This window comes from Pseudorca crassidens, chromosome 5, assembly GCF_039906515.1.
Source record: "Pseudorca crassidens isolate mPseCra1 chromosome 5, mPseCra1.hap1, whole genome shotgun sequence".
Taxonomy (NCBI): domain Eukaryota; kingdom Metazoa; phylum Chordata; class Mammalia; order Artiodactyla; family Delphinidae; genus Pseudorca; species Pseudorca crassidens.
Genome location: NC_090300.1, coordinates 74,628,506 through 74,642,195, shown reverse-complemented (window position 1 = coordinate 74,642,195; position 13,690 = coordinate 74,628,506). Strand labels below are relative to the sequence as shown.

The following is a 13,690-nucleotide window of genomic DNA, read 5'->3' as shown; positions in this document are numbered from 1 at the left end:
CTCTTCCTCCCTCCATCTACTTGACTTACCTGAAAACTTTTTAAACTAAAAAGGGAAAGTGAAAGGAATCAAATTATTATCATTATACTTTACCTTTTAAAAGCTTGTTTCTTCTTGGTTAATGTGAAGAGGACGATCTCTTACTGAGTGTGCCACATGTTATAGTTGGGCTTTTACAAACATCATCTTAGATCCTCATATCAACTCTATGCTCATTGTTGACGTGTTATATACTAGCAGCCTAAGTTTCAGATTTTAAGTGATTTGTTCAGAGTCATCAGTAGAACAGGGATTAGAATTCAGATTTTCCCAATTCCAAAGTGATCCCTACATTCCCCGTCATGAACCAAAACCTCTTCCTTCAATTTTCATTGTCACCCCCAGTATGCTCACTACTTTTCCAAAGTTCGTAAGGTTTTCAGTTATCTCTCGCTGGTTAACCCTTCTGTCTCAGGTTTTTGGCAAAGTGGCCAATCCCATTCATTGGCTGAGATATTTATGGACAGACATGCAATTATTTATCTTCCTAGTTCAACAACTTAAGTCTGGAGGCACTCGCATCTAGCTCAGCAAATAAATACTAAGAATTAAAAAAAACAAAAGGATAAGGCCTCCCTGGTGGCACAGTGGTTAAGAATCCGCCTGCCAATGCAGGGGACATGGGTGTGAGCCCTGGTCCGGGAAGATCCCACATGCCGCAGAGCGACTAAGCCCATGCACCATAACTACTGAGCCCATGTGCCACAACTACTGAAACCCGCACGCCTAGAAGCCCATGCTCCACAACAAGAGAAGCCACCGTAATGAGAAGCCCCCGCACACAGCAACAAAGAGTAGCCCCCGCTTGCCACAACCAGAGAAAAGCCTGCGCACAGCAATGAAGACCCAACGCAGCCAAAAATAAAATAAAATATATAAATTAAAAAAAATAGCATCATTGCCTGCTAAAAAAAAAAAAAAAAGGATAAATTAACAGACCAATCCTGTGACTGAGGAAAGTATTTCCTCTCTTTCCTTTGTAAGCCTAATAGGTAAGGCATGTGCTAAGAGATTTTAAAAGCTCCTGAGAACAGCAACGACAAGTAGTGATTGTTCTGAGTTCACAGAAGCCCCGGTGGTTTTGACATTTCCCCAAGGAATTAGCCGGGAGGTCCAGTTCAGATGGAGGAGGAAAGTAGGAAGGACCATCGGGCTTTGCTCAACCCAGGAGGAGAGAATGAACTGGTGAGTCTTCCTTTCTTTTTATTATAGTTTCTCAAAGTGCCTGAGCCTGTGGGCTACTTGGGGTGATGCTGGCTTTAGGAACTGGAGAGGTTTAAGTCTGGTAAGTCTCCTGGAGATCCACGAGGCACACCTTCATAGTGGGGGACCTGCAGGGGCGAGAAAGTTGTGTCTTCTAGATGATGGCATTCTTGCCAGCCTCATGTGCATTGATTGGACCAGAGAAGCTCCCCTCAGCTATTTTGCAGAGTCATCGGTGTACACTCCCACGGGGTACTCACTGAGGTGTTCATCCTCATTATCTGGCACTCCATATAATTAGACAAATTCAGGCAAAAACTGAAACACTTTTTTTAAAAAAATTCTTTTATCTTTAGTATATCTGAATAACTTGGTCTCAGAGCGCTTTGGGCTGAAATCATGCCTTACAAGAGCCAGGAGAGATTTTAAGCACCAAGTACTGAAGAAGGAATAGAGCGTGACCTGGGATTGAGCACACGTTAAAAAAAAAAGTTCTCATTTCTCCGATTCTTTTTTCACACTTCCCCTACCACTTAACACAGATAAATCTTGAAAAATAATCATGAAAAACTTGAAAACTCCTGCAGTAGCTCTTTGGTGCTGAGGAATTTAGATTTATTATTTTATTTGATCCTCAGAACTCACGGAAGGAATTAATCCTATTTCATAGACAAGAAATCTGAGACTTGGGAGGTTAAGTAACTTGCCCAAAGTCCTCAGCCTCCAAGGGCCAGGCTGGGAAACCAGTTCACTCCTTCCCCCTCCACACCCCGTGCTGTTCACACTCTAGCTAGGCAATGAGAAAGGGAGATGAAGAAAAAGGGGGTATGGAAGAGAGAGGGCGCACTGGAGGGTGGAAAGGAACCCAGAGGACGTGGTTCATATATCAGAAAGGTATCAGTTACTTGACTGGTTTTTCTGGTTCCCCATGAGATCCATGGGAAATCCATACCCACTCTCTCCCCACCTACCCGCCTTTGTGAACCTACAGAAAATAAGTGACTTCATGTATACCTGCACTGTCCAATAAGGCAACCACTGGCCACGTGTGGTTTTAGAGAAGTAGCTGGTTCCAGCGGAAATGTGCTCTAGTGTTAAATACAGAGGCTTTTGAAGACTTAATCAAAGCAATGTGTAAAATATCTCATTAATAATTTTCACATTGATTATACATTGAAATGACAATGTTTTGGATAGCTTGGGTAAAATAAAACATATTGTGAAAATTAACTTCACTCACTTTTTTTACTTCTTTAAAGTGGCTGCTGGGAAATTGAAATGACAAAAGGGGCTCACATCGGTGGTGTACACTATTGTAACCCACTGACCTTGACAGTGGGACAGTGTTCTAAGATCCTTGGACTGAAGGGATGCAAAGACTTAAACCTACTCACCTGTGTTTCCTACCGAACAACTCTGTGCCGGATCTAATTTTTTTTTCAGCATGTCGACGAGCGTTCATGAAAATCTCTGGTTGCTCTTAATTCTTCTCTAACTAGGTGTTGCTTTGGTGAAGTTTAGAGCCTCGTGTTTTCCGTCTCTTAACCATAGAAAGGGCGTGAGTATCAAAGGATTCAATAACAGATGAGGAGCCGCTTTTCTTCTTTTTTGTTGGTGATCAAATAGTTCTAGAGAAATCCACCAAAACAACGTTGTTAGGACTCCCAGCTAGGCTTACCTCATTGTCAGGGCATCCTGGTGAGGGGGACAGGCTATCGACCTCTCCATAAATCTTACTCAAGAGCTTAGGCAGAGAGCACAGATGCAAAACCTACTCGGGTGGATCAGGAAACTTGGTGAGGCAGGTAGGCTACAGGGGGTGACCCAGGTGCACAGCTGAGAGGATTTGCCACCTGCCTCGGGGCACTTGCTGTCCTATAAGTCACAGGCCCAGTGCTGTCGGATCTTTCAAGTTTGAAAAGGAAGCCAGAAATCTGTATGCTTATGTAAAATAGCCTTATTATAAACTTTGGAAAAAAATTCTTTTCTTTTCTTTTTTTTTTTTAAGATAATCAGTGGGCCAAAGTCAAATTGGGCCTAGTCTAGTCCCAGCCTTTGGAAGCCTGTCAGTCCGTGGTTTTACGACCTCTCCTCACTTGCTCTTCCTTTCCTGAAGGTTCCCCATGGTCCCATCTGACTTCTTGCAGTCGTCAGTTCAAGGGAACAAGCACTGTGATGTGCGAGAGGGCGTGAGGTAGAAACCGTCTCCACGGGCGGTGAGGGTCTGCGAGATGAGCCATGCGCAGGCTTGGGTCATTTTGCTGAGCTCAGCACAGCAGAAGGCATGGCAGGAGCCTCCGCAGTTGAACCTTGCTGTATCAGCTTCTGTCCTCTGCCACCCCCAGCTCCTCCTGGCGGGGAGCGGCTTATACCTCCTGTGTCGGCACCGTGCTCAGTGCTTGACAAGCAATATTTCATGTCACCCTCACAACAGCCAATGTGACAGATGCCCTCACTGTACAGGCCTTGACTGTCCTTCCCAACCTCTCCCACCCTCCCACTCCCATCTGGCTCCAGGGGTCTCTTTTTCCTTCACGTGGCTTTTTCCTAAAAGTGTCTCCGTTCTCCTGCCCCGCGTTTCATCAGCCCCTCCATTCACAGTCAGCTTTTCTTGTCTCCTCCTGTGGTCCTCTCAGGACCCACAGACTCACTAAAGCCCACAGCATCCTTCACAGTCCCAGACCCTCAATGAGCCTGGAGCCTTCGGACTGTATAGCTCCTACCTAATGGAATGAAATTTGTTTTCTGGCAGGCCTGGGTTTAAATTCTGGTCCTGTTGGGTAAGTTATTTAACATCTCTGAGTTATTCGTAAAATGAGGATAGTAATACCTACCATTCAAAATTGTGGTGCAGATTAAATGAGGTAAGACACACTTTCCAAAAACATCTTCTGTTGTACAATATCATAATAGGTATTTACTGTATAAAAAGTCTGCTTTTCCCCCTAGCAGTTAGGTTTGAGAAATACTAGGTAAAACAGGCAAGCCAATAAGAGCAGGGCCTCTCAGAGCCTGTAGTATACTGTGGTGCTTTGTGAATCTCCAAAAGGGGCATTACAGTGTGCTCTATTTCACACGTATGTATGTATCCATGGAATCCTTCCTGTGTGTGTTGGGCAGGGCGTACAGATACCCTCAAGACTACTGTTCCATGGAACCACCTTAGGAAAGGCTGGGATGTTTTCCATGAACGATTGGTATCATTTTAGCATTATTATTACTCTCCTCTATGAAAAAGGCATTATATCTCCCCGCAGCCAGGCATGTCGGGAGGCACAGAATGTGCACAGCATCCTCTCTTTCGGAGTCCCCTCCGGCCATGCTTGCTGCATTTATTTTCCAGAGATCGTCTTGATTCTGCTCCTGAGACAGAAGTGCTGCGTGATTCGTATCGGTTGCCAATCCCAACCGTTCCATCGGGGCTCCCCTCTGCACAGATGCCCACCACACTAGTGTCAAAATCACAGGTGGGAGCAGCCCCAGAAGGCAAAAAGACAGCAGATCTTAGTCAAGGTTCCACTGCTGACTGGGTGGCTGCGGACACCTTTTGGGACCTTGTTAGTTGCCTAAGAATGACATCAATTACCCCTTCTGATTCACAGGGTTTGCGAGGGTCACATAGGAAGGATGGAAAATGCTATGAAAGTATGAAGGGTAGATTTACATGCAAGGAGTCAGGAGTTGTCCTGTGGCTTTAAAAATTACAGAAATACAAATAAGTGAAATTGATGCTGAGAATACTTCCCCTGCCTCTGATTAAACTTGGGGAATGATAATTGTTTGAGGTCTACCATTTCAAAAACAGTATGTGAAGAGTTGTTAAGAAAAATCAGGAGTTTTGAACATCTGAATTATTTTAAACACTGTCACATTCTCCTCATCTTCCATTCAAGGAAAAACAAAACAAAACTCAAGGGACTAAAACTGAAAATTAAAAAGTGAGCTTGATTGTCTCTTTCCTCTGTTTAGTCACCATTTATATTAACAGATTGGGTGACAGCAAGTTTATCTCAACTTCAACTGACACCTCACTACGAGGGAGAGAGAACACTATAGATGACAGAATCAAGATTCAAAAAGTTCTCTAGGGACTTTCTTGGTGGTCCAGTGGTTAGGACTCCATGCTTTCACTGCAGGGGGCATGGGTCTGATCCCTTGTTGGGGAATTAAGATGCCGCGTGCCGCGCGGTGCGGACAAACAAAAAAGTTCTCTAGGCTGGATTGTAGGGGAGAAGTTGGCAAGATGCAGTGCAACAGGCCTCATTATTGAGTTTTTGTCTTAAGTTATTATAAAAATACAAGGTGAGGGGATCAATGACTTGGGCTTAGCTATGCATGGAAAAGTACTTTATTTGGTTATGCCTGGATTTTAGTTGCCAATATGATATAACTATAAAAAAAGTCCTTGGATATCTTGTTGGAGTTTGTTCTGCAGAATAGAGGACATAAATCCTGCTATAATTTATGTAAGAACTGTTTAAAAGACATTGGAAATAGTTCTCCAAAGAACTATCACAGTGGTTGTCTTCCAATAGTTAAGTGGCTGTTGTGGAGAACAGAGTAGAGGTTGGTAGAGTCCAGCCTGATCTATTTTCCTTATGGAAGAACTTCCTAATCACCTGTGGTGGCAGAATCTTAACATGACACCCCTCCAATGAGCTTTGCCTTTGTATTATCCCCTCTGGTTGAGTGTGGGTGGCACCCAAAAGTATGATGAGCTCTAATTCCTGTGATTATGTTATGTTGTATGGCAAAAAGGGATTTACAAATAATAAATGCTGGAGAAGGTATACAGAAAAGGAAACCCTCTTAAACTGTTGGTGAAAATGTAAACTGGTGTAGTCACTGTGGAAAACAGTATGGAGGTTCCTTAAAAAATGAAAAATAGAGTTACCATATGATCCAGCAATACCATTCCTGGGCATATACCTGGAAAAGATGAAAACCCTAATTAAAAAAAATACATGCGCCCCAATGTTCACAGCAGCAGTATTTACAATCACCAAGATATGGAAACAACCCAAGTGCCTCTCAACAGATGACTGGCTTAGGAAGATATGGGATATATATATATATATATATATATATATATATATATACACACAATGCAGTATTCCTCAGCCATGAAAAAGAATGAAACATTGCCACTTGCAGCAACATGGATGGACCTAGAGAATATACTAAATGAAATGTCAGAGGAATACAAATATTATATGATATCACTTATGTGTGGAATCCTAAAAAAAATAATAGAAATGAATCTATATATAAAACAGATACAGACATAGAAAATCAGCGTATGGTTACCAAAGGGGAGAAGGAGGGAGGGAAGGACAAGTTAGGAGTATGGGATTAACAAGATACTATACATAAAACAGATAAGCAACAAGGATTTACTGTATAACACAGGGAATTATATTCAGTATCTTGTAATAACTTAAATATAATCTGAAAACAAATAACTGAATCACTTTTCTGTATACCTGAAACTAACACAATCTTGTAAATCAACTAAATTTCAATTTAAAAAAAAGAGAGAGAGAATCTGGATGGGCCTGACCTAATCAGGAGAGCCGAGAAAAGAAACTGGGCCCTTCCTGAAGTCAGAGAGATTTAAAGCATGAGAGGGATTTGATGCAAGGGAGGTTTTCCATTGTATCTTTGAAGATGGAAGGTTCAGTGTAGCAAGGAGCTCTGAGTGTTCTCTAAGAACTGAGAACTGAGAGTAACTTCTGGCTGACAACCAGCAAGAGAATGGAGGCCTCTGTAGAACAGAGGTCTCTCACTGCCACAGCAGTGAGAGGCCCGCGTACCGCCAAAAAAAAAAAACAAAAAACGATTACATGGTTTAAAGATTTAAAAAAAAAAAAAAAAGATTACATGGTTTAAAGATTTTTTTTAAAAAAAAGATTACATGGCTGTCGGCAGGATTCAGTGGCTTGTAGCTTAATAAATTAAAGTGTTGTCTGGACTGTGCTCCTTCTGGAGATCAAGGACTTCCTTCAAGATGACATGGTTTAGGGGCTTCCCTGGTGACGCAGTGGTTGAGAGTCCTCCTGCCGATGCAGGGGACACGGGTTCATGCCCCGGTCCGGGAAGATCCCACATGCCGTGGAGCGGCTGGGCCCGTAAGCCATGGCCGCTGAGCCTGCACGTCCGGAGCCTGTGCTCCCCAACGGGAGAGGCCACAGCAGTGAGAGGCCTGCGTACCGCAAAAAAAAAAAAAAAAAAACAGACAATAGGTGTTCATCTGTGAAAGATGGTGTACAGCTATTTTTTTCCAAAAGATAAATTTGAACCAAATAATTCCTGAGACATTCCTCCTGTTTAGTGATGCTCTTGCTCCACAAATAACTTTTAACAGAACATGCCATGTTGCCCCATCCATGCCTTTGACGTAGGGCGAATTTTGGTTCTAGAAATTGTCCCTGCTAGCCAGCCCATGTGCCTCATTCCCTTTTGATGTACTTTCAGCGCTCTGTCGCCATTAGCCTCATCAAAGGTCCTCAGCTGCACTTTTACTTCCAGGAACACGACGTGATAGCACTTTTGCTATAGTAGTCCTGGCTGACTTTATGAGCGTGGCTACAGCTGAGTGTGACATTATGTACATCTCTTTGGCACTGGATTTTGATTCACACTTCTAAAGACGGAATGGCTTTACTTACTCCAGAAAGAGCTAACACACCATTGTAAAGCAATTATACTCCAATAAAGATGTTTTTAAAAAAAAACATAAGGGGGATATTTAAGAGATTAAGCTATTTCAGTACTTATTTTAAACTTTTTTTTAAACAAAACATTTTTTTTAATTTATTCATTTATTTTTGGCTGTGTTGGGTCTTCATTGCTGTGCGCAGGCTTTCTCTAGTTGCGGCGAGCGGGAGGCCAGCGGAGGCTACTCTTCGCTGCAGTGCACAGGCTTCTCATTGTGGCTTGCGAAGCATGGGCTTTAGGCACGCGGGCTTCAGTAGTGTGGTACGTGGGCTCAGTAGTTGTGGCTCGTGGGGTCTAGAGCGCAGGCTCAGTAGTGTGGCACATGGGCTTAGTTGCTCCGCGGCATGTGGGATCTTTCCAGGCCAGGGCTCAAACCTGTGTCCCTTGCATTGGCAGGCGGATACTTATCCACTGCGCCACCAGGACAGTCCCTATTTTAAATTTCTTCAAGGCTCAGTGTCTTTTTTATTTTTCTAGTTTGTCAACATGTCTACATTTTATTTTATTTTATTTTGGGGGGGGGTTGGCAAAGATTTTTATTATTTATTTATTTATTGAAGTGAAGTTGATTTACAAAGTTGTGTTAGGTTCAGGTGTACAGCAAGGTGATTCATTTATACATATATATCTATTCTTTTTCAGATTCTTTTCCCTTATATGTTATTACAAAATATTTATTTAGTTCCCTTGTTGGCTATCTATTTTATAAATAGTAGTGTGTGTATGTTAATCCCAAACTCCAAACTTATCCACCCCCCCCGCCAAGACTCAGTTTCTTTGATATACAAATAATAACTTACAAATATTATTAATAATAATAACTATTTCAATACATGATAATGTCTATTTCATAGGATTCTTGGGAAGATTAAATGACACCTAAGCAAATGTCCAGAAAGGTTAGTTCTTATTGCCAAATGCAGACAAAAGTGAAAGTACTCGTGACATTTTATCCTTACTCAAAAGGCACTTCATGGCATGAATGCAGGGAAAATACAGGAAACTATAATTAACAACATTTGGCAAGTAGTGATAACTAACACAAATTACTACATGTGACTAAACCAGTAATAGAAGGTTGAGGAACAATACCACACTAACATGATTCATTACCTAGAGACAATATTATCCTAACATTAAAGAAAAGAACTTTAAAACATGGTAGAGTTAGAGATAAGAGAGCATTTTAAGAATATCCTCCCATTTAACACATAAAAGAACACAATTTGGCATGTCTAGATAAAGACAGCAAAGGGTAGATTGTGAATAATAAATAGAAACTCGGTGCTGTGATTGTTGTTTTAAAAAAAGAAGATAAAACATGATGAATTCTAGCATCATACAAGGACTCAGAGATATTATCTCCTTGGCCATGATTCAAAGGACTAAAAGTTTGAGGATTATACAGAAAGAGATAACTTACTCTAAGACTATTGGAACATTCTCACTCATGGAAAAGCCTAACATGTCACAGCAAAACGCTGGCATTGCCATCCACAGGAGAAAATTGAAGTACTGAGAGTTATTTATGTGATATCTTGGTTGAGTAAATCAATTTACAACTTTGAGCTGTAAGATTCTGGTTTGAGGAAGTAAAAGTGTTATGAAAGTAACCCAAAATACCCATTCCAAAAAATTTGAATCACTACTGTGTCTTTGCTTGGTGGGTATGCAACAGATATTTCAGATGGATAAACACGTGAATGGTGAACATAAGAATAAGATGATTTACAAAAGCTGAAAAAGACCTGTTTACAAGACCAGTGGTTCATAAATGGTACTGCTTCAGATGCAATAAAAATTCCAGAACAAAGACAGGAGGAGACCCTAGGAGGTGATTCCATAAGACTAAGAGGATCCCACCAAAAGGGAATTTGGTGAGGAAACCATGCTTAGATGAAACTGGGCCCTGTAATTCTCCTTTCCTGAAGAATATGACCAATACTAGCTCTGTCTCTGATTGCAGCTGTGAGAACTACCTATAAAGAAAAGAAAGAAAAAACATGTTTTTTTAAATGCCCTTTCTGTGCTAGTACTTTGTGTATGTTCTCATTGAATCCCTATGAGCTAGTTACTCAGATATCAATTTTACAGCTGAGGAAACTGAGGCTCAGCTAAGTAAACGTATAAAAGGTCACATTACGTAAGCATCAGAGGATGCTCTGTCACACTGTTTACCTCCTATGCAAGTGAAGGATGGCTGTACTGGTGTGTGTGTGTGCTTGGGTGTGCTCGTGTATATAGTTACTACATCTGTTAATCATTTAATTCGTTTGGTGTTTATCTCAAAGCCTTTTTCCTAGTTTCACGTATTACAAAGGTGAGCAGTTTTCTTTTGGGCCTGCATTTGACTTCAGTTTTGACAATTTGTGCTCAGTGGGAAAAGCAAAAATTCCATTTAAGCCACTGGATCAATCACTTTCAGAAACACAACTTATGGTTTTGGCAAATAATATTTAGCTCTAAATATTGCCTGTGGTCAAATCATTTCACAGTGAGTCCAATGGGACTAGCCACTTTTAATCCACTGAAATTTTGTTGTAAATTAACCAAGCTAATATTTACTCTCAACATATACTGAGTGTTCAAAATGTTTCAGGAACTGTGTTAAATGCTTTGCATGCATTATCACATTAGTTTCTCACAACAACCCTAGAAAAATAGTTAATGCTCTTATTTCCATTTATGAAGGAGGAAATTGAGTCAACAGAAGTAAAGTGGATTACCCAAGGTCAGGTATCTGGTTAAGTGGTAGAGGCATGATTTGAACTTGGTTTTCTCACGCCATATCCCAAGCTTTTAACTGTGACGTCAGACTACTTCCACTGTGTTTTACAACCAGCCACTTTTTTCACATGAGGAATCTAAAGTTCAGTGAATGAAATCATTTACCCAGATCACATTAACTGGCAAGTGATGGAGCAAGAAATAGAAGTGAGAGCTTCTAGAAGGCAATGGGGTGGGCTATAAAGAACAGAGGCTCTGCTGACAGACCTGGATAGGGCTCTAAATTGTGACCTTAGGGAATAACCTCTGTCAAAAGGCATGTGCAAATTTCAGTTACTCCTAATCCAAGCTGCTTCCTCCGTATTCTGGTCCTAGAAAAAGACAATTAAGGCTGTGTTACCTCTCCTGTTATCTGGAATACAGAATTCTAGTGGGGAACAAAAAAGCGAGGGAACATTACTGCTTAGAGAGAATACAATTCAAGTATATGTGAAGATGGGCACAACCTCTGTGCTATTCAACTCCACTAATAGGTGGCAGATCTGGGGTCCTCACCCTGTGGAACACAGCCCGTTTCCATTACCATCCTTGACTCAGTGTATTGCAACTCAAAACTGAAGGAGTCACCTCTCTCCTCCTTTGGATGAACCTATTATCAGACCACTGCTAACCGTGACAGAGCACTTCCTTTGTGCTCAACATCTTACACTTCTTGTTTAATCTTCACAACTATTCTTCCAGGTGTGTGTTATTAATATCCCCTAAGTACAGAGATGGAAACTGAGACTTAGAGAAGTTAAGTCCTGAGGTCACATAGCTAATAGGTGGCAAAACTCACTTTACTGCAATGAGCCACGTATAATGGGGTTGAGATTCTGATGCTCTCACTCCTGTTCCCAGTATCTTTACATTTACAAGACCTCTGGATTCTACTTATCTTCCTCTCATGGCACACATATTGTTCCTGGCTCTCTCCTCTACCCTGCTTTTCTTAATGGATTTTACCAGAGGTAAATCAATATTTAGGAGAAATCTGAATGACTCTTACTGCATCAGAAGACTAATCATCTAGAACAATCAAATTATACTTGAGATTAATCGGTCAAATGGAAACATGATAAACTCGAATCACATAAACATTGGCAAGCCAATTGGGAGTAGATTGAAAGAGTACCAAATAAAGTAGTGATTCTTTTATCTTAAACCTCAAGTCCCATATCTAGCCACATAAACTCTGGGAAAACTTAGAAATGATAGAAAGGAATTTTACCAAGATTTATGAGGCCAGTTTATCAAAGAAGCAAAAACATTGCTTCTACTCATCTTTGCTCAAGGAGCTACTTATTTCTGAAAGTTACTCTGACATTAACAAGGTCTTTTATATCTATCTATCATCTATCTATCTATCTATCTATCTATCTATCTATCTATCTACTATCTGCTATCTAGGTTTACTATCTACTTACTTATTTTTTAACAGATAGGGAAAAAAAAACTGTTGATATTTTGATTGAGCTGTCCCCGGCCATAAGCGATGTCTGTCACAGAAATTTATCTTGGTTACAGGGATGTGATTTTATCTCTGCTTCTATGTATGTCAGCACTTCCCAATCAACCACACCAGGAGGCAGCTACTGTATTCCCAGGTCACCAAACCTCCTATTTCCAATAGAAATCCCCTTCTCTGGTCTTTTTCTTTTTTCAATCACTTTTCAAATTTTCCTGCCATTTTCTCTTTCTCAATCCAATCTCACTGAAGTAATTAAAGTAACTTCCACCTGCTTGGAACAATATCTAATAACAAACTCCACTTTTATTTTATTTTTATTGACATATATAATACAGTGGTGTCAATAAAGTACACTGATTTCAAGTGTACAGTTCTATGACCTCTATCAACACTTGGTTAAATGGGATTGCTAATGGTTAGTCCTCAAACTTAATATATCTCTCCATTTATTTAGATATTGGCTCTCAGCAATAATATGTAGTTTTTAATTTAGAGGTCCTGTACAACTTTGTTAGAACTATTACAAGATAATTGATTTTTTCCCTTGATAGTATTGCAAATGATATTTAACTTTATTTTCAAATTGTTTGTTACTAGTATATACAAATACAATTAGTTTTTCTGTATTGGCTCAATATCCAGCGACCTTGATAAATTCACTTATTACCTCTAATAATTTGTTTGTACATTCTTTTCATTTCTTCATGTACATAATCACATTATATACTCATAAAAAGAGTTTTACTTCTTTTTTCCCCAAGGTTATTGAGATATAATTGACATATAACAATTTGTAAGTTTAAAGTATACAACGTGTTGATTAGATACACTTAAATATTGTGAAATGATTACCACCATAGCGTTAGCAAACACCTCCATCACCTCACACAGTTACCACTTCTTTTTTGTAGTGAGAACTTTAAGACTTATTGTCTTAGCAACTTTCAAGTATATAATACAGTATTGTTACTTTTCATTTTCCAATTATTGTAAACATTATTTCTTTTTCTTGTCTTACTGCACTGGTTAAGACTTCCAATACTATACTGGATATTAGTGGTGATTGTTGATAACCTTATTTTGCTTGTGATCTCAGGAGAGGCCTATATTTTATCATTAAGCATGATGTTAGCTGAAAGATGTTCCTATCTCTTGTTAGGTTGCTGAGAGGTTTCTTTCTGTTTTTTCTTAATGTATTGGTGTTGAATTTTATGAAAGTTTCTCTGTATCTATTGAGATCACCTTATAATTTTCCTCCTGAAAGTTAACATACCAAATACAGTGATTTTCAAGTCCTTGTAATCCTAGAATAAATTCCATTTGGTAATGATGTATCACCTTTTTAATATATCACTGAGTTCGTTAGATGATATATTTCAGGATTATTTCATCCATGTTTCTGACAGATCTTAGCTTGTAATTTTCCTTTCTTGTAACATACCTATCAGATTTTGGTATCTGAGTATGCTCGCCTCATAAAATGACTTGGGAGCA

The 13,690-nt window shown here is 40.0% G+C and overlaps 1 protein-coding gene across 1 annotated transcript in view; it reads left to right on the top strand.

Moving 5' to 3' along the window:
* Positions 1 to 1,161: 1,161 nt before the first annotated feature.
* The window catches only part of ATP13A5 (ATPase 13A5), a 101,363-nt gene continuing 88,834 nt past the window's right edge, over positions 1,162 to 13,690 (top strand). The window contains 1 exon segment of the mRNA XM_067737156.1: positions 1,162 to 1,224. Coding sequence (XP_067593257.1) covers positions 1,162 to 1,224 — 63 coding nt within the window.